The sequence below is a fragment of the Lemur catta genome, chromosome 14 (assembly GCF_020740605.2).
Source record: "Lemur catta isolate mLemCat1 chromosome 14, mLemCat1.pri, whole genome shotgun sequence".
NCBI classification, from domain to species: Eukaryota; Metazoa; Chordata; class Mammalia; order Primates; family Lemuridae; genus Lemur; species Lemur catta.
This window is the reverse complement of record NC_059141.1, coordinates 16,214,382-16,241,808: the sequence shown is the minus strand read 5'-3', so window position 1 is coordinate 16,241,808 and position 27,427 is coordinate 16,214,382. Positions and strand designations below refer to the sequence as shown.

The following is a 27,427-nucleotide window of genomic DNA, read 5'->3' as shown; positions in this document are numbered from 1 at the left end:
AGGCTGGGTTTTAGCAACCTAACAGAGAGCTTCGTATATCAGACGCCCAGGGGTAAGTATCTCACTGAGGACTCTTACTGTTTTTACTGTAAGGAATCAGCCTCAGCTCAAGAAGTCCTCATCAGGGCTGTTCCCTGATCCCAGCCCAGGCATTACTGTTACCATTAAATTGTTAAAGAGTAACCAATCTAGTGGCTCTTAACCAGGGATGTGAACCAGAATCACTTGGACAGTGTTGCTAAAATACATGTACTAGGACAGATATTGGGGGTGGGGTTGCAGGAATGTGTAATTTGAGAAGGTTCTCCAAATGATTCGAATAGGCACCCCTAGTTAAGAAACTCAGGTATAGCCTAACTCTCTTCTTTTATAATTGAGGAAACTGAGGCCCGGAGAAGCTATGTGATTTGTCCAAGCCACACAGATAGTGAGTTACTGGACTTAGGATCAGATCACCTGATTCTTAATCACTTTACTCTTTTTACTCTACTAAGCTCATCTTGGAAACTAAGACCCATAATGTCATGGCCTGGGTCACCATCTGCAAGGGACTGTCATTGGCTGTGCCCAAACTCAGGTCATTTAAGCCTCTTGATTTCCCTCCGGAGAGCAGCTGCTCTGTGACCGAGGCAGCCACGGGGCCTGGGACTGGGCAGTGAAGACCTGGCTTGGCCAGAGCATTCAGACTGTGCTCCGCAGAGCCAGCTGAGGGCAGTCGTCTAGCCCCAAGGACATAATCATCCCCTTTCCCACCAAGATGAAGTCCACAGAAGGTGGGGCCAGAAGGGGTCTTGGAGGGCATCCCCAAGATTTTCCCAAACCTTGGTCTGTGCACCAGCTGGAATCTCTTTGAAATGCAGCTTCCTGGATCCCACTCTATGCTTGCTGACTTATTCTCCGTAGGGCTGGATCTGAGAATATACAATGTAAACAGTCTTTCCAGCAGGTTCTAATACCTTGGTGTGAGAACCTTTTATCTCATCCAGCAGTCCCAGTGGGATTGCGCAGCCCCCAAAGAGCCCACACAGTTCAAGGTCACCCAGGGAGTTAGGAAGAGTTCAGACTTGCCAGGGCCTCTAATTCTAACCCGTGTCTTTTCTCCAGGCAGCTGACTGCACTGTGTTCTGGGCCTCTGGGCCAAACCCCCGGGCAGACTCCCCTCCCGGCAGCAGGCCGGAGCCATTCCTGCGGTCCCCGGGCACAGCATAGGCAGACATTAGCTAAGCCTGTCACGCTGGCCAACTGCAGTTTAGGTTTACCTGGTGCACCTGTCGGGGAGCTGGGATCCTCCACCACAGGCTTCCCAGATAGGATTTCTGTCAGTGGCCTTGACTGAATGACTCTGTCCACACAGCCTGGCTCACCCCACCCCAAGAGGCAGGTGCTGGCTGACCTTTAAACTTAGCACCCACCAGGAGGCCTCAAGGATTGGATCAGGGATGACTCTTCCAGGCAGGGAGCAGGTGGAAGGAGCCTCCGTTCTCTCCGAGCAACCCCTGCTGTGCCCTGCTGCTGTCATGGCTCTGTAAGAACCCACCCCAAGTGATCCGGGACAACAGGTGGAGTCAGCGCTAGCTAGGAAAATGGAACACCTGCTTGGCCCCAGACCCAGAGAGGAACATGCCCGTATGCAGGGTACTCATCTACTCGCCTTCCCCAGCACACGGCTTCTCTCCCCGAGCCCGTCAGCATCCTTGCCCCTTGGCATCCATGGTTTGCCCCTCTCCCGGTCGGCCTGTCCCCATCCCGGGAAGCCAACCACAGTCTCTTCTAGGAGAGAGCAGGCAGACCCGGCTGTCCTACACACATCGTCTCCTCTGGCCCTCAGAGTCATGCAGGAGGTGGGGTGAGGAAGACACTGTTCCCCTTTTTAGGATTAGATTAGGACTCTGTGGCCGGGAGAAGAAGAGCGACTCTCCCCAAATCATGTGGCTGGCGCTGCGGATGAGAGAGGCCGACGTTACTGAGTGTTTGTTCTGTGCCAGGCTCTCTGATAAACACTCTGTGTTGCCTCTCTTAACTTCACGGCAACCTTACGCCGTAGTTACTGTTATCATCCTCACTGGACAGATGTCGGAGTATTTGATAACCTGCCTGCTGAGAGCTAGGATTTGAACCCAGGTCATCTGACAGCAGAGCCCACACACTTAACCACTGTGCTGGACCTAACCTTTCTGACTCCTAACACAGTGCTCTTTGCACTGTCCTTGCTGCCCCGGCACAGTCAGAGGATCCCAGCGGGGACCACAAGCCTTTGCTCACCCTGTCTCACCACGTTGACTCTGGACAGCCCGCGGCCCACCCTGGCTCACTGTATTTTGCTGGGGCCAGTCGGGCAGTGAGTGTTCAGGGGCCATGTGGAGGCTGCCCCCAACTGTAGAGCAGACAGACTATTTTAAAATCCATCCAAAGACCTCCAGACCTCTCCACCTGCCGGCTTGCCCTGGCAGGAAACAGGCTGTTGAGAGCCTTGGATGTCAGGCTGTGGTTTCTGTCTTGCACAATTGCTATAGGCCAGTGCTTGCCTCCCCCGCCTTCCAGCCTCCCTCCCTCTGCCTTTTACATGTGGACGTGCTGCCTAGAGACTGGGTTCTTTCTGGAAAACAGAGCTGTTGTGAGGATTAAATGAATTTATATAAGTCAAGCAGTTAGAACAGTGCTCGGCACCAGATAAGGGCTTTGGAAGTGTTTGCTGTTGTATCTGTACTTTCTACTTTTTCTAAAAGAGATGCCTATTCTGTGTAAACTACTATAATGAGGGGCTTAGCTTGGGTTCTGTAGCCCCAGGGGGACCTGGGGACTGGAGAGAGTATCCCGCCCCACTGGGCCCAGATGCTAGGAGAGGGGACCGAGACACGTCCCCTCCTCTCCTGCCAGGTCACCACTGACACGTCCGATCCTCCACTTCCCCTCTCTTCCCGCACAGAAGTACTTGTCCCAGCTGGCTGAGGAGGGCCTCAAGGAGACGGAGGGGGCCGGCAGCCCGAGGCCCGAGGACGGCGGGATCGTGCCACGTTTCGAAAGGAGAAAGCTCTGATGCTGCTGCTGCTGCTGCTGCTGGAAGGTGGGAGACGGGGGCCTGCCCAAGTGGGGCCTTCCTGACCGCTGGGACAGGACTAAGGCCCGAGAGGAAGGAAAGCCAGGCAGGTCGTGTTGCTTGGGTTTGTTCCCAGAGACTCATTAAAATGCCCCCAAAGTGTCTCCAGGAGCCAAGTCACCCTGGCGTGTCCAGCCGCTGAGGGTCACCAACTCTCCCTGTTGACTTTTGTTTCTCTCAAGTGATCTTTCAATTTGCTCCTCTCTCTCTCTTCCTCTCCCTCCTCTGTGCCAAGGATCATTTCCTTTTCATAAAATCCAACTTCTCAGGGATTTTTCACAGTGTTTAAATTCTTGCTAGGGTATAACAGGTCAGGCCAGGCTGAGTCATGCAGGGAAACGGTTTAATGGAAACTCCTGGGTCGAGTGAACCCCTTCAGGGAATCTGCAGAGGTGTTCCTGCCTGGCGTCCCGTGTGTCCCGCAGGGAGAGCGGGGTTGCTGAGTGGGGTCCTGCAGCCCCAGAGAGAGGACATCATAGACAGTCAGTTGGCAGAAGCTGAGAGTGGCTTCATTAACCTCTTTCTCCAGCTGGACTGCCTTTTTGAAAAGCCCCTGTCTTTAGTAACTCTTTCATCTTCTGAACTATTCCATTAAGTCTGCCAGATTTATGCCTTAAAGTAAAATTAAATGAATTTTATGGGGGAAGAAAAGAGCCCTTCGTTTTGGAAGTTCTAAGTTTCCTCTAAACCTGTCTCCCTCCTCTTGATTTCAGGAGCTGTCAGGCTTTGTTCTGTTCTGGGCAATGAATTTGGTATAGATTCGTTTTAATTAAAAATGAAAACGGAAGCAGCTTCTCCCTCCAGCTGAAACAGCAGTTGGCATGGCCTTAGGTCGAGGGCTGGCCTCTCTGCAGCGGGTGGCACTGGCTCGAGAGGCACAGTAACAAGGAAGCAGCATCTGTCCTTGACTCACCCTTGGTGCCTGTAGTCTGGGATGCAGCAGCCTCACAGTGGGATGGTTTTTAAATGGCCCTGCAGTGGGGGAAGAAGCTAAGGAAAGAGACGGCTACAGGGCCGAAGAGCAGCGTTTGAGGTTTTCCAGTGGTTTATGGGGGGCCCTTTCCAACTGGGCAGAGGTTGAGGGCCCCCAGGGTTTGACCGAACGCACGTGCAGACTTTGATGTCAAGATGTTGTGAAGAACAGAACCCTTGTTCCCAGCGCTCTGTCTGGTATGGAGGTCGGTGCCCTCAGTCCCCCGAAGGGCTGTGGGCTCTCTTGCCGGACAGTCCATCAGAAGGGTTTGGGACAAGGGTGCTGGGGGAAATGAGGCGCTGCCACAGCCACGCAGCTGCACCCAGGAAGGTCAGAGGGAGCCTGGGGCTGTTTTCATGAGCTGAGCTACTCCCCTGAAGGTGCCTTCCCTGGCTTCGCCTGTGAAAAATAAAACAAGGAAGATGGGTCAGTCTCCCCTGGGCAGTTCCTGTCCTTTCTATTCCTGACTGCGGGCAGGTCCACTGAGAAGGGATTGTGTGTGGGTTTTTGTTTTCATTTTTCTTTTTATGGTAAGTCAGAGCATACTGCACATTCTTTCCTCTGCACTAATGGAAGGAGGGTGGAGGGATTATCTAGCTCAACAGGGATGTTTTATATCAGGAAACTGAAGCACAGAAAGGAAACAAATGTAGAACATAGAAAGATCATGTGGAAACCTTGAGGCATACGGTCACGGGCAAAGAGAGAACTGTGGGACCCCGGGAGAGACAAGAGTTAAGGCACCAGAGCGAAAAAGACCAGTTTGGACGGGTGTGGTGAGGAGAGGGTGGAAGAAGCAAGAAACCTGAACTGGTCATCAGGCTGGTAAATAAAATGTACAGGAGGCCCCTGGTTTGGACCCAGCAGACCAAACCAAAATGGAGTCACTCATGCCAAAGTTCCACGTCACCAAGCCAAAACTGAGTTGGTTATCTGACCTTCCAAGAAATCAAGAGAGAGAGAGAGAGAGAAAATAGACAAATCCCCAAATAGGCCAGTTTTAGCCAGCATGATAAGAAAGTCACCTCTGCTTTATCTTTTACAAGGAAAGTAACTTTGAAATGACCAGGCTGGTCTTTGTTCTCTGTGTCTCCTTTCCTCAGCCCTTCTCTGTCTATAAAGCCAAGCTCCCCTGCTCAGCTTCTGGGAACACTTATTCTATTTCGTAGAATGAGGTGTTGCCCAGTTCTAGAATCAAAAATAAAAGCCAATTAAGATCTTCAAATTTGTTGTAATTCTGTCTTTTGACAAGGCCATATGGGAGTGGTAGGAAAGTTGGTGTCTCAAATAGAATAAAGTCTGAAGATCGTGGCTCGGCCCAGATTGTTCCCCTGGCCGACTCCACAGGTTTTAACCTGGCATTCTGGACACCAGCTGGGCCTCCTCCATTTCTCAGAAAACCCTCAGCCCCGTGTGTCTTTCTTCCCACTGCGGGGAGGTCTGGGGGCAGCTCTTAGGCCTCCTCGCTGAACCTTGCTGGGAAAAGCCCACATTCTCCATCAGGGGCTGGAACGATGCATTATCAGAGGCTGGGCGCTGTGTCCCCCAGCAAAGTGGGAGCAGACCTCACAGCTCATTTTCCTCCTCCCCCCAACCCCAGCAGCATTTCCATGGAAACCCAGGTGGTCAAGTTCCCGAGTAATGTAATGCCTCCCTTGCTGATAGACTGACCTTCTTCATGTTGGAAAGCTGGAGAGAGCCCCTGGGAGGGAGAGAGAAGAGGCTGTCTCTGCATTCAATCAGAACCTTCCGTTTAAAATCATCTAAGAGTCTATACTTGTATGTGTGTGTGTATATATATATATATATATATATTTATTTTTATTTATTTTTATACAATTCCATTGGCATGGTCCTTCACCAACCCTATAATTTGCACTTTTTATTCCTATGTGTGTCACACCCAATGCAATATTAAAGGCAACCAGGAAAATATTGATTTATTTTTTAAAGCTTTTCTTTAGTGTTTTGTCAACCATTTCAAAGTGTCTCTCAGAAAAGGTTGCCCAAGAGTAGCCTTGAGCAACAGATCCATTTGTACCCTGGGTACAACATAATAAAGGCCTGCATAATTTTCTTTCCATTGTTAACATCTGAAATAAAGTGTCTCTACACAGTATTCCCAAAGAATTTGGTAAATTTGATGTTGGTGTGAGCAGCAACCATTAGTATCAGGGTTTCCCATTCTTGGGCAGTTGGAGGCTGTGATCTGTTAGACTGTACTTGAACTGGACCAGAGTTTGTTTTGTGAGTTTAAGAGAAAAACAAAAACACTAAGTTTGAACTTGTAAAGTATTGAAATCTATTGAGTGTCCTATAAATTGTCACCACTTTTCTTGATCTGTATAACTGACTGCAAAGTGTTTGTTTTTACAGAAGGAAAAAAAAATTTTTAATAAAGAGAATTTGAAAGCTTGTGAGTGATGTGTGTCATGCAGGATTCCTCGACATTTGGCTGGGGGAAACTTCCCGAAGCACAAAGTTTGGGATTGGGTCCCTCTGAATCTCGACTGTTTTCAAGGGTTGAACAGAGAGGACGAAACGGCTTCTGCGAGGGCTCTGGTTAGGCTGCCAGAGAGAATCAGAGGTTCTCAGGGGAGAGCCTTGGGGGATGAGTCTGACTAAGTGGGGGGCTGCTGTCCCTTTTGGAGACTCAGATACAAAAATCTCTTGGCCTCTTATAAACCCCTAATTTTGCTACCTACTCCTCCCCACTCTCTGGTGGCTAAACCCAGCTGTCCTGCACCAGGGTCAGGCCATTTCTGGCAGTTCCATCCCCTGTGAAGATGAAGATCTGGTGGTCAGTGCTGACGTAGAAATAGCAGGCCCAGAGAGGCCTGGCCCTGCCACTGTTACCCTGTGACTTCCTAAGGCCTGCTTCCTTGGGTGTAGAAAGGGATAATGGTATTAATCGCTTCCCAGGGTTGTTTTGGGTTAAGATAATTGCTGGTGAAAGCGCTTGGTATGCTGCAAGGCACCGATCGTGTTTATTTTTGCAGTCTGTGCTCTGGACAGCAACCCTCCAAATTTCAGGTGTTCTTAAGTTCTTTCTCAACCATTTCTTCTAGCAAAACAATGCCAGTCGCCTGGACCCAGTTGGCCGGTCCTTTGTATGCCCTGGGCCCTTCCCTCTTGTTGGCAGTGCTCCTGAGTCAACGGGGAGGGGCTGGGCAGCCTGGACCCAGAGGGCAAGGTGAGGGGGCCGCCTGTAATTATGGGGAGCAGGTTGCTGATCCAAGGAAAGTTCCTGTCGAGCCTGTCGCTGCTCCCCTGCCCCCCACCCCACTCCATGTGGCCATCCTTGGGCAGAGCTCAGGCCTCCAGTTCCCAACCAAGAGCGGTGGGGAACCATCCTTCTCTGCAACTGTTGTCTGTGCCGTAGCTGGCCAGAGCAGTGAATGGGCCTAGGGCTGGTCCCGCTGCCCTAAGTTCGGGATCCAGGATGCTTGAGGGTGACCCTGGTGCCTACTCCCAGCATGTTGCTCTCTGTGGCACAACTCTGGAGAGCACCAGCCACATTATATTCTACAGGATGGCGCCCCCTAGAGTTGTGCAGTGCAGATACCCTGCCAGGGACCCGCCCCCTTGAGTAGCAGTTGTTCCCACATCCCTGGGTGTTCCCATTTTCTCTTGGATGTCCCTGTGGGCCCTGGAGCTTGGGGCTGAACCAGTCCACTGGGCTGGAGCTCTGACACTCAGACCCACACCTCTCCCCTCTTCCCCTGCTTGACTCTGCTGTGGCCTAGACACTGGGGCTGTTTCTCACAGTGCCCCACTAGGTCAGGTCACTTGGGTACTGACCTTGGCCCCAGTCTGGCCTGAAACCTCTGTGCCCCTTTGAACACCAATAACAACTGTTGACTGTCCACCTCATCAGTGGTTGGACATCTGGGCTCACCCCTGACAACTCCCCATTTTCTTTTCCCGTCATCATGGCCCTACAAAGGCACTTATTCCAAGTGAAATTTCAAGCATGTTAGAGCAGGATGGCCCCAGAGACCCCCAAGTCTTAGCCTTTCCTTTTGCAAGTGAGCAAACAGGCCCAGAGAAGGGATGTGACTTGCCTAAGGCAACGCAGCTTATTAGTATAGGGCCAAGAGTCGAAGCCAGATCTCCTGGGTAGTCCTGTTGGGGCTACATGGGGAGTTTAGGTTATTTCAATTACATTATTTCACGAAGTTTCTAGGTGTGGCCCTGGCTAGACTTGGGCACTCAGCAAGAGACTCAAGACAAATCATGGATTCTCGTGCTTTGAGTGCCTCAGACTGACATGGGGAGCTGGCTAGAAATGCAGATTCCTGGCCTCTCGTGGAGATTCAGACCTATGAGGGCTTGGGGAGGACCCAGGTGTTTGCGTTTTAGCAAGCGTGGGGGTGATTCAATGCAGGTGGAGTCCACTGATCACACCTGGAGAAACACTGCCCTAGGTGTCAGCCAAGGACTTGCCCAGCACTCCTAGAATAGAAGGGGCATTTATTTTACTGGGGTGGGGGCAGGAGAGATATGAATGGAGACCATTCAAGATAGGGAAAACTCTAGTGAAAAAGGCCTGACCGTGGGGGACAGATAAAGGAGACCAGCCTGGCTGTGGCAGAAGGAGCTGGAGGGAGCTGCGGGTCGTAGTGGGGGTGGGGGCGTGGGGCAATCAGACTGGGTTTGGGAGCACGTGCCACGCTTTTTTTAGTCGGATTCATACCTCCTGTGCTCAGGAAGAAGTCAGTTTTCCAGTGCTCTCTTTATCTTCGTTAATGGTTGAAAGTGTCATGGTTGTTAAAACGGCTCCACGATCTGGTAAGAGCCCTGCCCCTGAGACAGAGAGCTGTGCAGAGTCAGCGATCCTTCTGGGGAGCAGGTACGAGGAAGGGGGGCATTGCCCAGAGCCATGTCACTGTCCGAGAGGGACCCCGGGGTTTACGCGCACTTTCTCTCCCACCCTCCGTGAGCCACTGCCAACACCAGTGTCAGCCCTGCTGATTACTGAGCCTGCCCACGTGCCACACTCTGGGTGTCCCGTGTAGGGACACTGTCCCTTGGCCTCTTCACAACCTGAGAGGCAGGTGCTGTTATTCTCACCACTTCAGAGATGGGGAAAATGAGGCTCAGGGAGGCAAAGTGGTTTCCCCGGGGCCAGACAGCCAGTACGCAGCCGAGCTGGGATTCAAACGCAGGTCCGCGTGACTTTCAAACCACACTCTCAGCCACTGTGCTCCACTGCCTGTCTCAGGGCTGAGGTCTTCCCGCATTTCCCTGAAGCCTCTAGACTCCAGGTCTGCCGAGAGCAGCTTGGGTAAGTTGCAGAGCCTGGTTTAGCTCTGTGTGCTGAGCTATGACTGACTTCCTGGTTGTTAAATTCCAGAAACTGATACCACCAGTGTGTCTCCTCCCTGGAAAGTAGATAAAGAAAGACCCCTCCCCGCAGCACTGGAGGAAAATAGGCAGGAAGGCCAAAGGGGGCCAAAGAAATGCTGTTTCTTCCTTCTCCTCACTCAGGAGAATTTTCCAGGGAAGCTGGATCTCGGGGCTGAGAGAGGACGGACGGCCCTGGGGGCTGCTCAAGTTCCTCCTGCATCAGGGGCAGGAAGAAAGGGAAGCGTCCTGCTCGCTGCTCTTGGAGTATGTAGGGCACAAGGGCATGATCTAAAGAGTATTTCCCACTGCCCCAGACTTTGTACTTTTACCTCTCCTTCCTGAGCAAAACTTGATTGTTATTTACCTGCCACCTCTTTCCAACAAGGAGTTAAGATGATGTACAACACAGGCCATGGATGGCCAGATTAAGCCAACAGACAAATTTTAAATGAGGATTGAAGAAAGTTGGAGGTGGGAAGTATGTGATTCGTAAGGGCCGATGGAGCATGAGATGTGACAGGGAGCCTCCTGGGAGCCAAGGCAAAAGAGGAAACATGCTCCCTTACATGGCTCCCTCATTAGAATAAGGAGAGCATTGGAATGCTCCCCAGTTCATCTGGGGAGATCGTTCTACCTGACTCCATATTCTAGAAGAATTCTCCTGAGAACCTGTACACGGTGTGAGCAGAGGCACTGAGAGGTGTTGAAAAATCCTTAGGCAGGTAGCTGACAGCCCGGTGTTGACAAGCACAGTGGGAATCTCTCTGGAGGGGACATTAGGATGGTTCCTTGTCTGTGTAAAGTGGTTCCTGACACCAGGGTGACATTCCCGGTATCCAAAGACTTGTTCCACATGGCCAGGCCACCTGAGAGTGACCATACTGGCTTAAGTTTGTGAGGTTTTTATTTTGGGTTGTTTTCAAACTCTGTTTTTCAAATTTCTCCTGTCACTTGGCTGAAGTTCCAGGAACCAGTGTCTCTAGGACAAAAAGGAGGCCGCCGTTATGTCTACCACCTGACTGCCCTGCCACACACACCTGACAACAGAGAGCTCTGGGTGGGGCCCCTGCCTATCTGGATTGTGGAGGGAAGAAAAACTCTCCAGCATGTGCTTTCTGGTGTTCCCCCAAAGGGACAGCCCTGCCTGGCTGGGAAGGGCTGACTGCTTCAGGCTGAGGTTGGGAATGCCTTTCAACCGCGTCTGAGAAGGGCTGGCCTGTGGAGGAGGGGTGCGGAGGGTGCCCCCCGTTTGCCCACAAGATCTTTCACCCTCCTTGTCTGCAAGCCTAGGAGGGAGAGAGCTTTCTGGCTTAGGGACAGGTCTCCATGCTCAAGGGAATCAGGACCCTTGAGTTCCTGAGTCAAAGCCACAGTGACTCATTCTGAGGCTCAGGCAAATGTCTACCTTCTGCCACCTCAGTTCTCCCGTCTGTACTTTGATGTGTCCCTGGTGCTTGCCTGACCTTGTTGGGATGAAAGTAAGACAGGAGTGGAGACTCACTGTCAATCACAAGGTGGGGGTGGGTGGTGCTTCTCTCCCTGGATTCTCCCATGCCACATGCCACATGCCACAGGTCTGCGGGGCACTATGGTCCTTGCTACCATCTTCCCACCCCCCGCAGGGAGGTCTGCTGTCAGGAGCAGGCAAAGTGCCTCCGTGCGGCAGGCTCACTCAGAGTTGGCCACCTGGTCTCTGTGGTCTGGGTCTCGTGTGCTCCTGTACACTTTTGCTTGGCACTCTGCCGACCCTACTTACTCCCGCCTCATCTGCACCCACCCTCTCACCCCCCACAGCCTCCATTTGTGGTCCAGCCATGCTCAGTGCCATCCCCAAACGGGCCCCTTCTCAGCTCCTTGGGTTTGCACATGGTTTTGGCATCGTCTGAAATGCCCTTCCCTTTTCTCTCTACTTGGAAACTATGACTTTGTTCAGGGCTCTACATAAGCATTACCTTCTATACAAAGCCTTGCCTGACCTTCTCTGACCTCCCCACATGTGACTGGCCCCCTACTGTGTCCCAGGACACTTTGTACCCCTGCCCCAGACACATACACACCACACAGAGGCCCCTCCTTTATGGTCCTAATCATGCTGCCTTGTTATCTGTTTATAGATTTGCCTTTGCAGTAGTCATTGAGTCAACCAGGGCAGGGAGTGTGGCCTGCTCCCTCGTGCCCGCCACAGAGCGGGTACCAGTGAACGTCAGCTGAAGGACTAAGCAGCCCCCTTGCTCATCTCTGGGACTGGCTGGAGAGGCAGTGGCCTGAGCCCTAGGTCTCTGCCCAGTCACCAGGCACCATGAGAACTGGCCCAGCTGGCTGGCTGAGAGCTGGGTGGGTCCTTGGAGCAGTGCCAGGGAGCACCCAACCACCCTGATGCCTTGGCCTGGCCCATTTTTTCCACCCCAGTCCCCCCTAACCCAGGGCTGGGCGTTGGCTCTGACAGTTGATGACACAGCCCTGCTTGTGTTGCCCAAAGCTTGGCCTTTTAACAGCCGGAATCTCCTATAGCCACAGAGCCAGGCCTCCTATGTAGGCCTCCTCTCTCTGTGTCCCCAGGGCCATCTACTGCCCAGACCTGTCTGTCCTCACTCTGCACCCCCACCTAGCCAGGCCCACCCAGTTCTCCACGACCTTCCCAGGCAGAGCCAGGAACAAAGCAGGGTTTATGACAGTCTGTCAACACTGGGGTGGATGGCCTTGGTTCACCCTGTGCTTTGGAAACCACACCTGCCTGCCTGAGGCCCACACCTAATCAATGGCTCCTGAAGACCCAGGGGCTACAGTGAGGCTCCCTCCTCTCCTAGCATCTAAAAAGCACTGGCAGGTGGAGACTTCACTGGCCTGGAAGAGACAGACCTTGGTCTAGATTGATTAGGTTGGTCAGATGATTAATAATTAAACCTGACTTATTCCCAGCCACACACACACCCTGCAGCCAGGAATCACCAGGGAGCAGGGGCTGAGAAGGAGGCTCTGAAGCCCAGCACGGGCCCAGCTCTGAAATCCCCCAGGGAACTAGGCCTCTTAGTCTCAGGGTCTTCTGCCCACCCATCCAAGGTCTACAAATCCACCTCCTAAGTAAAACCTTTCTGACCTTTCCCACAGGCTCTGAGCTCTGAGAGGGCCTTTGCCAATTCCTAGGGTGCAGCCAGCCCTGTGGGCTCTGCTCTGGGGGTGGGATTTGCAGATGAGATTGGACTTCAGCTACACCTGTGTTGACACACGGTTTCTTCTAGAGCTCCTCCTGCGCGCAGCCTCGCCCCTCTCTTATTTATACTTTCACTGCCCAGCACCCTGCAAAGGGCAAGGCATACTCAGCATACCCAGGACTGGCTCCTCGCCTGGGAAGGGCAGTCGGCTCAGAGAGGTGGGAGCTGGGCAGCCAGACCGCAGCCCACTCCCATCAACAGAGGCCTCCCAAGCTCTCTTAAAACTCTTTCTCCAGCTAGGAGATTGCTGAGACTCTGGCTAGCTGCTGGACACCTTGGAGGCTGAGGACCCAAGCACCAGGGTGCGGCTGGGCACCCACAGTGGGGCTCCCTCCCTCCCTCCCTCTGCAGACACTTTCCCCTTATTCTTTCTAAGGTCTTCTCGCCAGAGGCCACCTTCCTGCCTCCCCTTCCTCCTTCCAGCTCCACATCTCCCCGGATATGAGGCCTTCTTCATCCAGTGGAGGCCACTCTTTAGCATGTTGTCCAGGCTGTTGTGGTTAGTTTTTATTTGGGGTGCGGGGATAGGACAGGGGCTCCAGCTCCTCTGGTGCCCTGGCTTCAAGCCAGCCAGGCTAATACAGCCCTTCCACTCTGGGACGAGACAAGTCCCCCAAACTCTCTGCAGTCCAGGCTTCCTGTCCGAGATAGCTGGGCCGGACCAGGAGAGTCAGGTTCCTGTCCTGCCCTCTTCTACTAATTTGCTGGGTGACCTGATTGGCTCACTTCCTTCTCCCCTCCCTGGGCCACTCCATTCCTGGAACAGAGGCCATCGTCATCCTGGCCCTGCCTGCCTCCCTCCTGGTGTGACGTGAGGTAGCAGAGAAAAGCCTCGGCCGGTTGTTCAAGCACATGCGTGTGTGTGTGTGTGTGTGTGTGCGCGTGCACGCGCGTGTGCACACATGAAGCTCATGGAGAACAGTGATCACAGCTGGTGGTTTTAAAATCTGAGCTCTGCTAGGTTGCCCCATGATAGGTGACACTCCCACCCATCCTGGCCCTTGCTGCAGCCCAGTGCACCCCTCGATCTGCCTGTGGCTCTAGCTCCTGGCCCAATAGTTATTCCTGTGGGACTATTCAAAGCCTCTTTCCCTTCTCCCTTGCTTGCTTAAAGAAGATTTTCACTGCCAAGTGTTTATGCCTCTCTCTCTTTCTCACTAAGCAGGGTTGGGGACAAAGCAGAGGAGCAGGGGTGGGGAGACCTCCACTCACGGTGGCTGAGGTTGACTCCCACAGAGAAGAGGAAAGAGGGAAAGAAGCAGGAGAATGCACTCTCCAGGGAAGATGTCAGGGAGGTTTTGTTGTGCTTTGGTGGGAAGGAGAGAGAGGGGAGAGGGAGGCTTCGGGGTAGCTATGAGGCATTAGTGAGTTGGAGACCGAAAGAGACAGAAGCGGGGATTTAAGGACACGTTGCTATGGATTACAAATCTGATTTCACGTTAAGCTCTTTGAAAGATCCAAGTAATATTTTTTTCATGTAATCCAAGACAGCATTGATTGTAAATCTCATCTTTATTTTTCATACAACCAGGAAAGAAAATAACATGGTCAAACACTAACACACAAATCATTTGTCAGATACATCCTGGTTTCAGGATGTTAAAATGTGAAAAAAATTGTGTGTATTAAAGTTTATGAATACAGTCCTTGTCCTTTTAGTTAGATTCTTTAATATGCAACAAGGTGCTGGGGCTGGACTGCGTGGAGCTCTTACATTTATTCTGATGACAGTCGTGTTGAGGTCAGTCCCCTCCTCCCCGCCCCATTTTCACCCTGTACTCTTTGCAGAACCTGCTGTGTGTGCCTGGCACAGAGGATGAACTCATTTGCTCAGTTAAACATTATGGAGCAATTACATATTCTCAAGGGGCTGCAATCAAGTCCTCTCCAAAAGTCTTCATAGATCTTTTTTCATTTTATGACAATCTGTGTTGAGCCTAAGAATACTGAATTATAGAAATGCCCCCTGTATTTCTGGAAGCAAGATTTGATTTCAGAAGTCAAATAAGGCTTTGCCTTAAAGAAAAAATAAATGTTAGTTCAAAAGCTGCCTCACCTCAGGAGGGTGTCTCATTGGTCAGTAACAGCTGCACTTCAAAGAGACAGTTGTAAACTGGGCCTATGGTTCTCACCTGTTTTGAAAGACAAGACAGGCCTCGCCTAGAATCATGGGTTGCCGGAGCTGACAAAGACCCCCGGAGATGAGAGCTGATCAAATAGATATGCTAATGCCCAAGCTGGGCCCAGACGGAACCATGCGGTTAAAGTAATTAACGCAAAGCACAGCTCATGTTGACTTCTGAGATCGTCTCTGTCTCCAAGAACACAATCACCAGAGCCAAGATGTCTCTGTTTTTTGCTAAAGGAATAGCCTTATCATAAAACTTAGAAGTTTGCCCCAAGAAGATTTTGTAACTCATTGTTCCCCTAGTTAGAGTTAATTAAAGGATCTGTAGTAGCCTTTTAGGAGACTTCAACCTTAAACCAAACTGCCTGTTAGTAAGGGCAATGGGAGCCTGTATCTACCCTATATAACACCTGTGTGGAATTTCAGTCTTTGATATATTTTTGGTGGGAAGAAATATATCCATCCAGACACCCTCCTTATATCTATTTTCATAAACCTTTATAAATTATATCTTTGGCTTTGTGTATTATTATTATTATTCTTTTATTTCTGTTTCCTAGTATTTTTTCATCCTTTGCGATGACCCCCGCCTGAGAGACCTGACCGGAAAGAGGAAAACCTCTTTGCGGGGAGCACAGCTAACTCCCCGCAAACCTGACAGATGGATGCACACACCAGCACCCACACCTACTTATTTCCCACCCCCACATGACAGTCAGGACATGTGGACGGTCAGAATGACTTGATCTCAGTTCCCCCATGTATGTTTGGGTGTATGATGGCATCGATGCCAATAGTATACCAATTGCTCTAATCATCCCAGGCTCTTTGAGGAAAGTATCGACAGGCACTTAGCCTACAAAGAATGTATTTGTGCATGCAGAAGGCAGGGTGGTTTGCAGTGGTTTTAAGAAAGAAATGTGGTTAGTAATCGAGAGCGTGCAGACAGATCAGATTGCCCACAGGGCAGAAAGAAGGTTTTATGGCAGAGCCCTCAGAGATTACCATCATTTAAGGGCTGTGCAAAGGAGTCTGAGAAGCAGCAGCCACAGAATTAGGAGGAAACATAGGAAAGTATGACATTGAGAAGACCCAAGAGAGTACTTCAAGAGATAAGAGTTTTGGTTTGAATGCTCCTAATAGGTCATATTTAGTTGAGTGCATCAGTAGTTCTGAGGTTAAGTAGAAAATGCAGAGTGTTATATGGTAAAAGTGAAAGAGCCCAGACAGGTAGAATTGCATTTGAGTGACATTTTTAAACTGTAATACCTGGTGTGACATAACTCATTTCCGTCACCTTATGGATGGGCTAGACAGTCATTCCCCATCCTTGGCTTCTGATATCTGAACCCCTATGCCTTGCCCCACCAACACCCCTGAAGACCCCGCTGGGTTCCAATTCCTTAGTCAAGCCTCACCAAGATAGGAAACATGCAGTCACACCCCACCATTGCTGAAGGGAGCCACAGAATGAAACAGCTGCCTGCAGACATACACAGTACCCACCCCTGGAAACACACACATAATTTGACGCAGCCTGGGTCTGGCTGCCTGGTCCTGCCTGCTGGGCTGAGCCAAACAGGCTGCAGGACCTGGTGCCTGGAACCTTCCCTCTGCTTCAATCCATTCTCCTGCTTTTTGCTGCCCTCAGGCTCCCTTAGGAATGGGCCCAGTCCCTAGACAGGGCGCTTATTACCAATTTCTCTTACCGATGGAACCATATATATCCCTTCCTTCTTCTTCCTGCAAAACCACTGCTTCTCACAGCATCCCATTCCTTGTGAGTTGGATGGGCTGCTCTGTCCTGTCCTCAGAGAGCTGTTCACATGATCCAGGCCTGATCAATCAGAGTACCTCATCCTCTGTGTCATGGTGATTGATTCAGAGAAAAGAACATGACCAGCATGGGCCACCCAAATTTTCCCCATGCTTTTGCCAGAACCATCAAAAAAGATGCACTCTAATTCTAGGGTTGCTAGCTGTAAGTCAGTGGTTCTCCACTTGTGGTTTGCAGATCCCTGCATGAGGCCAAAACTATTTTTATAATCATATTGAGATTTTTATTTGCCTTTTTCTCTGTGTTGACATTTGCACTGATGGTGCGAAAAACAGTGGTGGGTAAAATTGCTGGCACCTTTACCGTTCTGCAGGAAAGAGCTGAAAGTCAGGAGGCTGAGTGGTAGCCATATGAACCCTGTGCTGCCCACACTTTGCCCTGTAGTTACAGAGATAACGTCCACTGGTCATACAACTCCAGGATGCCATGGATATGGTAGTCTATGTGAGTGGTCCCATTAGAGTTGTTCAGTGCACAACCTACATGGCTGTACCCAGTGGTCCTGAGAACTGTGCTTCCCAACTTATGTTCCATGTGACTCAGGTGCCATAAGATGCAACTCAAAAAAGGATGCCATAGTTAAATAAGCTTGGGAAGACTGCATTCTATACATCCCTCTCTTGTAGATTCTCAATGGAAAAATCTGCACATTAAAGATTCTAAAGTCTCATAATAAAGTAACTTGCTTACTTTATTTAACCTCTTATTTCCCCAACTATTAATATTTTATCATGCAATCATTTGAATTCAGGGGTTATTTATAATATGCCATGGAATACTGGGCTTTAGAAAATGCTCTTGAACAGTACTCCATGAGAGCAGGGACTATGTCTGTTTTATTTTCTGTAGTATGCCCAGGGCCTGATACAATGCCTAGCACATCATAAAAGTTTAAAAAATTTGTTGAATAAATTAATGAGTCAATGAATGATTGCTGTTTTCACAAGCCCCAGTACTCTCTATATTTACAAAAGTGAGGTCCTTGTAGTACATTATTTATGTCGTTTTGCCAGCATTGAATTCTGTGCTGTGGTCAGTTGTCTTCCCAAAATGATACGTTTTTCAGGATGCAATGAGATCTTAGGCATTTAAATTCGTTCCCTCTGTGCGCAGGGCTGGGCAAGCACAACTGTTTCCCATTAACCCAGCCTCTCTGAGGCCTCCCTTCTCTGTGGTTTAGGCTGGAGAAGTGCAAGCAAGCCCTTCCCAGCGGTTTCTGTGTGGCTGACAAAGAGCTAATGCCAGCCTTGGAAAGGGAAGGGCCCACAGCGGCTCCAGTCCACTCTGTAACTCTGGGGCAGTTGAGCAATAACGTAGCCCCCAGGGGCCCTTCTCCGGAGCTGTTGGGCTCAGCCTTATGTTTCCTTCTCTGAGAAGGAAGAGGCACCAAGAAAGAGAGTGAAAGTATCTTGGAAGCTCCAAGGTTGTAGAAAGTGCAGGATTTGGGGGAACTGAGGCAAGGGAGAGGGAGAGAGAATGAAAATATCCTACCTTCTATTATCCTCAAGTGCAGGAGTTGATAAACTACAGCCCAAAGCCAATTCTGGCTGACTGCCTGTTTTTGTACTGCCCTCAAGCTAAGAATCGTTGAAAGAAACTTAAAAGAACAATATTGTATGGCATATGCAAATTATGTGAAAATCAACTCCCATTGTCCAAGAGAAAATACGTAAAATCTCGTTACACATCAGCATTAACAGAAGAACATTTGCAATAGATTTCAGTGATAGAACACACTTTGAACCCCAACTATGTTATTTCTCAAAAAAGAGTTTTATTCTTCTCATTAGGAGACCCGTAATACTAAAAAACTGCATTCAGTTTTATTATTATATTTTGAACTTCATCAATACAAATCTGATAGAAATTTGTTTTCTCTTTTGCTTTTTAAGTACCTATATGTTATAGTAACCTCGATTTTGCTTCTTGTCTGTAAAGCCTAAAATATTTACTAGCTGATTGTTTACAGAAAAAGTTTGCCAACCCCTGCCCATGTGGATTATCTACAATGACATGAGCTGTCGTCTGTGGCAGAGGAGAAGGGAATCTAAGTAGATTCATCCGCCGGGCGCGGTGGCTCATGCCTGTAATCCTAGCACTCTGGGAGGCCGAGACGGGTGGATCGCTCGAGGTCAGGAGTTCGAGACCAGCCTGAGCAAGAGTGAGACCCCGTCTCTACTAAAAAAATAGAAAGAAATTATCTGGCCAACTAAAATATATATAGAAAAAAAAAAAAATTAGCCGGGCATAGTGGTGCGTGCTTGTAATCCCAGCTTCTCGGGAGGCTGAGGCAGTAGGATCGCTTAAGCCCAGGAGTTTGAGGTTGCTGTGAGCTAGGCTGACGCCACGGCACTCACTCTAGCCTGGGCAACAAAAGTGAGACTCTGTCTCAAAAAATAAAAATAAAAAATAAAATAGATTCATCCGACATTCACTTAGTCACCAGGTTCTTGTGGGAGACTTCTGTGTACTGGGCCCTGAGTGTACAGCGAGTGGAGAAAGCAGACTCGTGGTGACGGTCAATGCCCTCAGGGAGCTTACCATCCAGAGGCAGGTCAGTGGAAATTGGCCTGCGTGTGCAGGTCCATAGGATGATGATTCAAAGTGAACCCTGACAGCTTTGGAATTTTAAATGTGTCAGTTTGTCAGTGAGCCGCTTTGGCCAGGGCACGGCTACCTAGAAGTGCTCTGTACGAGAAGTTCTGGAAGGGCCTATAAGGAAGTCTGGATCAGGTGAGCACCATGAGGCCATCAGGGAGAAGCCAAGTCCAGGAATGTCAACCAGAATGGGGTCACTCTGTCATATTGGTTCAGGCAGCAAGCCAGAGAGTTAGCCAAAAGCAGCAATAGCACATGAAAAACAAGAAGGTGAGTGGCATCTCAGAGCAAAGGTGCCTGTGCTAAGGCGGCTTTTACTTTTTCTGTATAGGGGTGGCTAAGGAGGCGGCTCCCGAGTACAGCACGGTGCAGGGATGGTCCTCTCGGGAAGCTAAGTGGTTCACAGACTCTGCCTCATTCCTCTGGATTAGCAATTTCTCTTTTCTGATGGCTGCAGCCTTCAGAGGAGTCCACAGTAACCTTCTTTGGTTGTCTCAGAAAACAAGCATGTCATCTTTTTCACAACCCACAGTTGAGGAAATGGTACAAAGGGGAAACTCACATGTCCCAGTCTGCTGAAGCCATGACACCTTTGGTCCAAGATAGCATCGGTTGATAATCTGGTCCACCATCTGTCTCCAGGTAGGCAAGTACCAAACCTTCTCTAGACTGTGTAAACTTTTCTCAAAGAGAAAAGCATCCCAGAGAGATAAGCGGGATGCCTAATTGACCACCCCCAGCACCTCCAGGAATAGAGGGAAAGGCTGGTAGCAGGGTCCCTCCCAGGACACCCCTGAAGCTCACCCCTGCCCCTCTGCTGCCAGAAACCACCCAAGAAATGGCTCCAGGGCTAGTCATAGACTTAATCCTATTTGCCTGGGTCTTTAAGAGCCCAGTTAGAATCCTGTAAGCTATTCTCGCTAACCCTACACCTTGGAGGCAGCCTGGCAATGTGAAACAAACGTGGGCTTTGGGGCCAAGTGAACTTCACCTGGAGTCTTGGTTTTGCCACTCAATAGCAGCCTGAGCACTTGATCTTGTCAAGTGACAACATCTATAAGCCTCTGTAAACTTATGTGTAAAGTAGGGATAATAATTTCACCTATAAAAAAATATATGTAAAGAGAGAAGTAAAAATCCTCTTTACCAATCAAATACCCTTCCCAGGTATACATGATTAATACTTTGGTTCAAAGGTTTCTAGAGTTTTTCCCAGGTTTATACTGACACAAATATGTATAGATACACATGCATATTTTTACAAACCAAATATTACTATACACATTTGTCCAACACTTGCTTTATTTCTATTCAACAATATGTTAATATATAATTTCAAGTCAACACAGATCAAATATCATTCTACTTAGTGACTGTATTGTATTTCCTAATATGGGTATATGGTAATTAACCTACTGATGGATATTTATCTTGATTCAAATGTTTTTCTATGACAAATCTTGCAGCAATGGATGTGCATATTTATGAATCTGCATTATTTTTGTAAGAGTATGTTCTGAAAGTGGGATTGCTGGGTCGAAAAGTATACACATTTAAAATTTCAGTAAGTTCTAGGCCGGGCGCGGTGGCTCACGCCTGTAATCCTAGCCCTCTGGGAGGCCGAGGCGGGTGGATCGCTCGAGGTCAGGAGTTCGAGACCAGCCTGAGCGAGACCCCGTCTCTACTAAAAATAGAAATAAACTATCTGGACAACTAAAAATATATATAGAAAAAATTAGCCGGGCATGGTGGCGCATGCCTGTAGTCCCAGCTACTCGGGAGGCTGAGGCAGTAGGATCGCTTAAGCCCAGGAGTTTGAGGTTGCTGTGAGCTAGGCTGACGCCACGGCACTCACTCTAGCCCGGGCAACACAGTGACACTCTGTCTCAAAAAAAAAAAAAAAAAAAAAAAAAAATTTCAGTAAGTTCTACAAAATCACTTTCCTCCCAAAGTTGGGAATTTTTACTTGCATTAGCAGTGTACGAGAGTATTCATTTCCACATATCCTTGCAAGCACTAGGTTCTTTTAATTTTTTTTTTTTGAGACAGAGTCTTGCTCTTTCACCCCAGGTAGAGTGCAGCGGTGTGATCATAGCTCACTGCAACCTGAAACTCCTGGGCTCCAGCCACCCTCCTGCCTCAGCCTCCTGAGTAGCTGGGACTACAGATGCGCACCACCATGCCTGGCTAATTTTTCTATATTTTGTAGAGACGGGCTCTTGCTCAGGCTAATCTCCTGACCTCAAGTGATTCTCCTGCCTCGGCCTCCCAGAGTGCTAAGATTATAGGCCTGAGCTGCTGCACCCGGCCTAATTTTTTAATTTTTGTATATCCCTGACAACAGTGAAGTGGAACATCTTTCTGTGTTTATTGGACATCTGCCTTTCTTCTGTGAATTCTTTGTTTATATTCCTTGCCTATATTTCTATTTGGATGTTTGAGTTGTTCTTACTCGTAGGCACTTTTTGTACATTAAGCAAGGACATCTGTTGGCAGAGAGAAAGGATACTGTCTTTTGAAGCACCCAGGTGTGGGAATCAGGGTCTAAAGCCCGTACTGGGATGTTGGAGGTCTGTCTTTGACATTAGGGGTATTAATCTTCTGTCTGTTAAATGTCGCAAATGTTTTACCCAAGTCTACCATTTGCTTGTTTTTTTAAAACTCTCTGTGCTTTCATCATGTAGGAGTTTAAAATGTTTCCGTATTCAAATCTATAATTATTTTCTTTCTGGCTTCTCGATTTCCTGTCTTGTTTAAGCAGTCTCCCCATCTTGATGTTACATAATGAGTCTCATCTGTTTTCTTATAATACTTTTATGGTTATATTTATCTATACTTACATCATTAATACTTCAGAAATTATGTTTAGAATGGATGAGGAATTCACATTCTCAGCATAGATGATGTGTTTCTGAGGTTTTCTTCTTTCAGCTCTCTAAATGCATTAGGGGGCTCATAATTTTTTTAAGTAAAAAAGGTCAGTGTGCAGTGTGATCCTATTAATATACCCATTTATATGAACGGTTCTATGACGTGCTAATACTGATTATTTCTATGTGATAGGATTGTAGATGTTTTAAATTTTTGTCTCTTCTCATTTGTATTTTCATGGTTTGCTACATACACAACTATTATTTGTGCATTGAAATATATTTAAAGAAAAAAGTGTCAGCCGGGGTGCTATTTACCCAATACCTCATAGTGAGCTAGGCTTTGAAAAGCAACTAGACTGTAAGCTTCTTGGGGCAGCTGCATGCTTCACGAGTGCCCCTGCCTCTCAAGTACCTGTCGCAGGCCCCGATAAGCAACAGAGAAGGGTGTAGCTCAAATGGTTACATTTCTCTACAAGCCCACAGTGTTCACACAGCTCTGCTGGTTGAACAAGGACATTTCTTCTGGTCACAAATCTTATTTCCTGATGCCCCTCTCCCTCCTCCCACAGTGAGAGCACCAAACATGTTGGGAAAAGTTCCCACTCTAAACGCTAGTAAAGGCAAAACATATTTGCATTCCAGACCAACTCATCAACAAGCCTGTTTGTTAGGATCATTTGTAAGTAGTCTTCAAGAACAATTCAGGATCAAGGTGATTACTCCTTACCGTCCCAGCGGTTAATTTGGATAGTGTTTTATACCTCTTCAGTAGCTTCTGCATCTGTGTTACTGATTTGTCCCTGAGCCAAATGCTAATATGCAGAGAACAAGTATAACTGTGCCTTCCAGAGCACTGTTGGAAGAAATATGTCTTTTCTGAAGGTTCAGGATATTTTGGACAGTTTCCCTGTTAAGCACCAAAACTTTATTTATTTGAAACATTTGGAAGATAATTTTTCAAAAATAATATTCTGTAAAGCCTTGCCTTGCTAAACAGTAGTTACAGAGTGCAGCCATTGGAAATTTCCTTGGAAAGCCCTTGTAATTATTAATTGTCATACTAAGCTCCTAGGCATAATGGCCTGCAGAGATATTGACATGTGTAAACCTGTTTGCCCTAGTACTAAATGGCCTCCATTGCTTTGAAAAATCTTGTTCTGCCCTACAGTTTTTTTCTCTTTCCTTGCTCTCTTGTGTGCTTTTATGTTTCTATCAGTAATCAGCATGCCTGTATCTTGCAGCTGAACTTCCTGTTAATCAATTGTTTATCATCTACTTAGGCTGGAAGGCCAGAACACCAAGTATATTCTCAATATGTAAGTCAAGAAGGCACAGGCTCCAGGAGAAGCTCCCAGGGGCTTTTCTCTGAGTAAAGGAGATAGACTGATAGGTGGAATCATTTCTTTTGCTCATTCTCAGGTCCTTTGGGATTTTATTCCAGATTTTCACACTTCATAGATGAGGAAATGGATGCCAATGAGACAAGATGGCTTGGTCAAGGCCACATGGCCAACGAGTGGCAGAACAAGCAGAAGAATTAGGTGTTTTCCTCCACTCCATGGCCCTGTTGGGTACAGCCACGAGGCGGGTCTGCCTCTCTGAGAGGTTTAACCAGATCCACAGTCTGCCTGGATCCCTTCTGCTAATGCAGTGGGCCCCTTCATCCTCAGAAATTAGAGCTTGGCAAACAGCTGTGTTTATATCCAGAGTGCTAGTTTATCGCTGCTAGTCCTGGGGGGATTGTTCGAGCTTATCTTCTCCAGATAGTGATGTGCTGAGGGTTGCACAATTCTGACCCAGATTGAAATCAGCTGCAAAACACCTAGTCCTGCGCGCCGCACACACACACTCCTCAAGTGATTCAAGCCAACTCCAACTCACTGACACATCCTTTGCTCAATAGGCCGACTCCTTCCCAGAATACTGAGACCTGGGCCAAGGCAAGTTGGTGGGTGGCAAAGGTCCCAGGGGACTCCGTCTGTTGAGACAGGGCTGTTTCCCCAAGCTGGGTGTCTGCCTCCTGCCCCCCCACGCTGCATTCTCATGTCTTCCCTGCAGGGAGACAGCTGTGAGAGGACACAGAGGAGAGAGAGGGCATCAGGCTGCACTAGATTCAGGGCCAGGAACACAGGGCAGCCTTGGACAGCTGCACATTTTATGCAAATCCTGAACTATTTCATCCAGGGAACAAAGCCCTTGTGAAAATGGTGGAAAATGGTCTTTCTCTTTTAGAAATTCTACAGTCTGGCTGCTCTAGACGGTAGAGGACTAAGAAAAGGCTCCAGCCTCTATGGCACTGATCTGCCCACTGCCTGTCAGAAACCTTTGATGGCTTCCAACAGTTGGCCCTATAAAGTCCAAACTGTTATTCAAGACCCTTCATGGACTGGCCACATCTTTAACTCCCTTCCAGCCCAGAGCCACCCCCTCTCTGCTCTCAACCTTCCTAGTCCTTTATCTGTACCCTCCTAAAGTCCTTATCACTTGCCAATGCTTGTTTTTATGTGTCTTATCATTCCTGCTGGCCTAGTCTTGAGTTCCTTAAGGGCAGGGCCTGTGCTTGTTTGTCTTTATATCTTGAGGTTTTAATATGATATGCGTTGTGGGGTGCTCAATAAAATTCATTGAATTAAAGCAGGAACTCTCCCACAGGGCTGAGTTCACCCTGAGAGAGATGACAAGTCATCTAAATTCCCCACTGTCCCCCCAGCCTGCATAGAGAGCATTTCAGATAGAAACCTCAAGGTCATGTGGCCCAATTCTTCCATTTCAGAAACCAGGAGGCTAGACCCAAACAGGGAGGTGGGGACAGTAGGTGTTACTAGCTTCATTTATAGCTGCAGGAGCTGAGGTCCTGGGCAGCATAAGCCATTTTCCTAAAATCAGACAGGTAGAAGGTGCTAGAGCTGAGACTTAAAGCTGGGTCTCCCTGACTCAGAAGCCCATTTTCTGTTGTGAAGCAACCTACATCCTCAGCCACTGAAAATTCAGCTGCCCTGCTGATTTCCCAGAAAAGGGCTCTGGCTGGCCAAGGCCTGGGAGGGTTTAGGCACTGAGGCAGGCAGCACCTGGCTCCAGTCCATTCCGAGTGCTGTGGCTGGAGAAGCTGTTTGTGAACTCTGCATGTCCAAGGCCTGGCAGCCCAGCTACCCCAGCTGGGTCTTTTCACAGAAGACCAGTCAGGCAGGTCCTAGGACATCACACAGAGCCTTTGTCCAGGGGGCATGGTGTTTTCCAGTGAGAAGTTTACATTGGCTATACTGGTGGGAGGCAAGGGAAGTGGAGGCCTCCAGCCTTCTGCCAGCAGGGATCTGCTCCAAGAGGGTGAAGGGGAGGAGAGGGGGCTTGGGCCAAGAGGAGCCCAAGTGGAAACTTGGGAGAGAAATGGCCTGGGTGGTATTCAGGGTAGCAGATTAGGAACTCTCTAAGAGCTTGAGTTAGGTTTTGTGTTGAAACAGCTCAGGCTAATAGATTGCTTAGGTTCAAATCCCACCCTTGCCCTTTACTTCTGGTGAGGTCTTGGGCAATTTTTTTTTTTTTACATGTTTCTGAGCCTTAATTTCCTCTTTTTTTTTTGTTAGGGGGATAATAGCAGTACTTGCTGGGTGCAATGAGGATCAGAGACCAAGGAGTGTGCTGGGCACACGGCAGTCACTCAACAAAGGGTGGAGTCCCTGTGAATTTTTGTAAGCATTCCCTCTCTTCCCAGATTTATAAACCCATAAAAGGCTAGGGCTGCAGAGGACATTCAGGCAATGACTGTTGACTAAGAAAAGGAAACAAAATCACCAGGAGTAGACCCACATTTAAAGGAACTCTGGCCCAGAAACAGCTGGGGGGAAGGCAGTCTGTTTCTAGCCAGGGAGTGCCAATGGAAGAACTGTAAGAGTCTTGTGTTGTTGCTAGAGTTGCTGCTTCTTGAGTGTTCTAAACTTAGTATGTGCATGTATATGTGGTGTGTATTGTGTGGTGCAATACGTATATGTGGTATATGTGTGTGTGTATATATATGTATCTGTGGGGTGTGTGTATATGTGTGTGGTATGTGTTGTCTCTAAAGTAAGATTGTGGAGCTCTTGTGTTTCTCACCTTCAGTAGTGCTCAACAGCGAAGGAAGGAAATAAACATATTTATTACGTAAATGCTTGATCCTTTAGTATATCTTTTTTTTTTCTTCAGTTCTCCTATTGGTTCCCAGGCAAGGAAAGTGAGGCTCAGAGAGGTCACTTGTTTAAGCTCAACCTGCTGGTTAGTGGCAGAGGTTGACTCTAGACTTGGATCTGGCTGAAAACAGTAGGCATTGTTGACTTGCCTTCTGAAAGAAGAAACCCCCAAATGCAAACAGAGTCACGGTTTTGTTCTATGGTCTGATTTTCAGGCAGCTTTTCTTGTGGTGTGTCACCCGAATACCTGCACTCTGCTCTGGTTCCCAGACCTGCAACTTCCTGTGCAGCACGTTGCCACTCTGCTTTTATTTTTGTCTGTTCTTCCTCTGAAACAGGCCTCACCCCAGAAAAGCAGACTCAGTGGGGGCAGAAACAGCTCTAGGGCCATTGGGGCATCAGTCCTGCGTCAGCCCGGGACAGCCAGAGTGTTAGCCTGCATGTTCCGCCTGGGAGCCAGCATGGCTGCTGTCTCTGGCGAGCTCCGGCTTCCTGCCATTCCTGAGAGGCCCCTACAAATTGCCACACTTCTCCTCCTGGCACGTTTGCCGCAAAGTCAGGCTTCAGCTGCAAGTGCTGAAAGTGGCTTGTTGCAGTTTATTCTCCAGAGCAACTCCCGCAGACCTAGCAAACGGCAGGCAGGCCCATGCTGGGCTATACCAGGAAGTAAAACTTCTACGGACAGCCTCAGATAGGCTCTTAAACAGAAAAGATAAATTTTATTAGTTCCTTTATTTTTTCACCAAACATTTATTAGCAAGCACCTACAATGTGCTAGACGCAGGGGCAGGGTTCTGTCTTTCAGGAGTCCACAGTCCAGCGAGGAGTCAATGTGAAAACCAAGATCTGAGCTGGGAGACCATCACGAAAACAGACAGCCATGTCACAGGGGTGATGGAGGAAGAAACTCTTTCCCCTGGCCTGGGGAAAACTTCTCACAGGAGGTATGATATCATTTACCCCAAGTCTGAGGGATCAGTCAGAATCCAATATGTAAAAATAATATCAATGGCAATCAAAGTATCATTATTATTTATTAGGTACTTACAGTATGTTGGACATCCTGCTAAGTGCATTTCATTTGATTTGAATAACACCCCTAATGCAACAGGTACTGTAATTATCCCCATTTTACAGGCGAGGAAGCTGAGGGTTGGAGGATGTGAAGTAACTTGCTCAAAACTAGGAAACAGAAAA

At 48.6% G+C, this 27,427-nt stretch overlaps 1 protein-coding gene across 4 annotated transcripts in view; it reads left to right on the top strand.

Annotated features, from left to right (window-relative positions):
* RBM20 (RNA binding motif protein 20) overlaps positions 1-6,479 on the top strand; it is a 169,146-nt gene extending 162,667 nt beyond the window's left edge. For 2 of the 4 annotated variants that reach the window (XM_045568067.1, XM_045568070.1), the window contains exon 14: positions 2,927-6,479. In XM_045568067.1, coding sequence (XP_045424023.1) covers positions 2,927-3,037 — 111 coding nt within the window. In that variant the 3' untranslated portion in view covers positions 3,038-6,479. The remainder of the gene's footprint in view (positions 1-2,926) is intronic. The other 2 variants (XM_045568069.1, XM_045568068.1) reach the window with 2 other exon arrangements.
* The last annotated feature ends 20,948 nt before the right edge of the window (positions 6,480-27,427 follow it).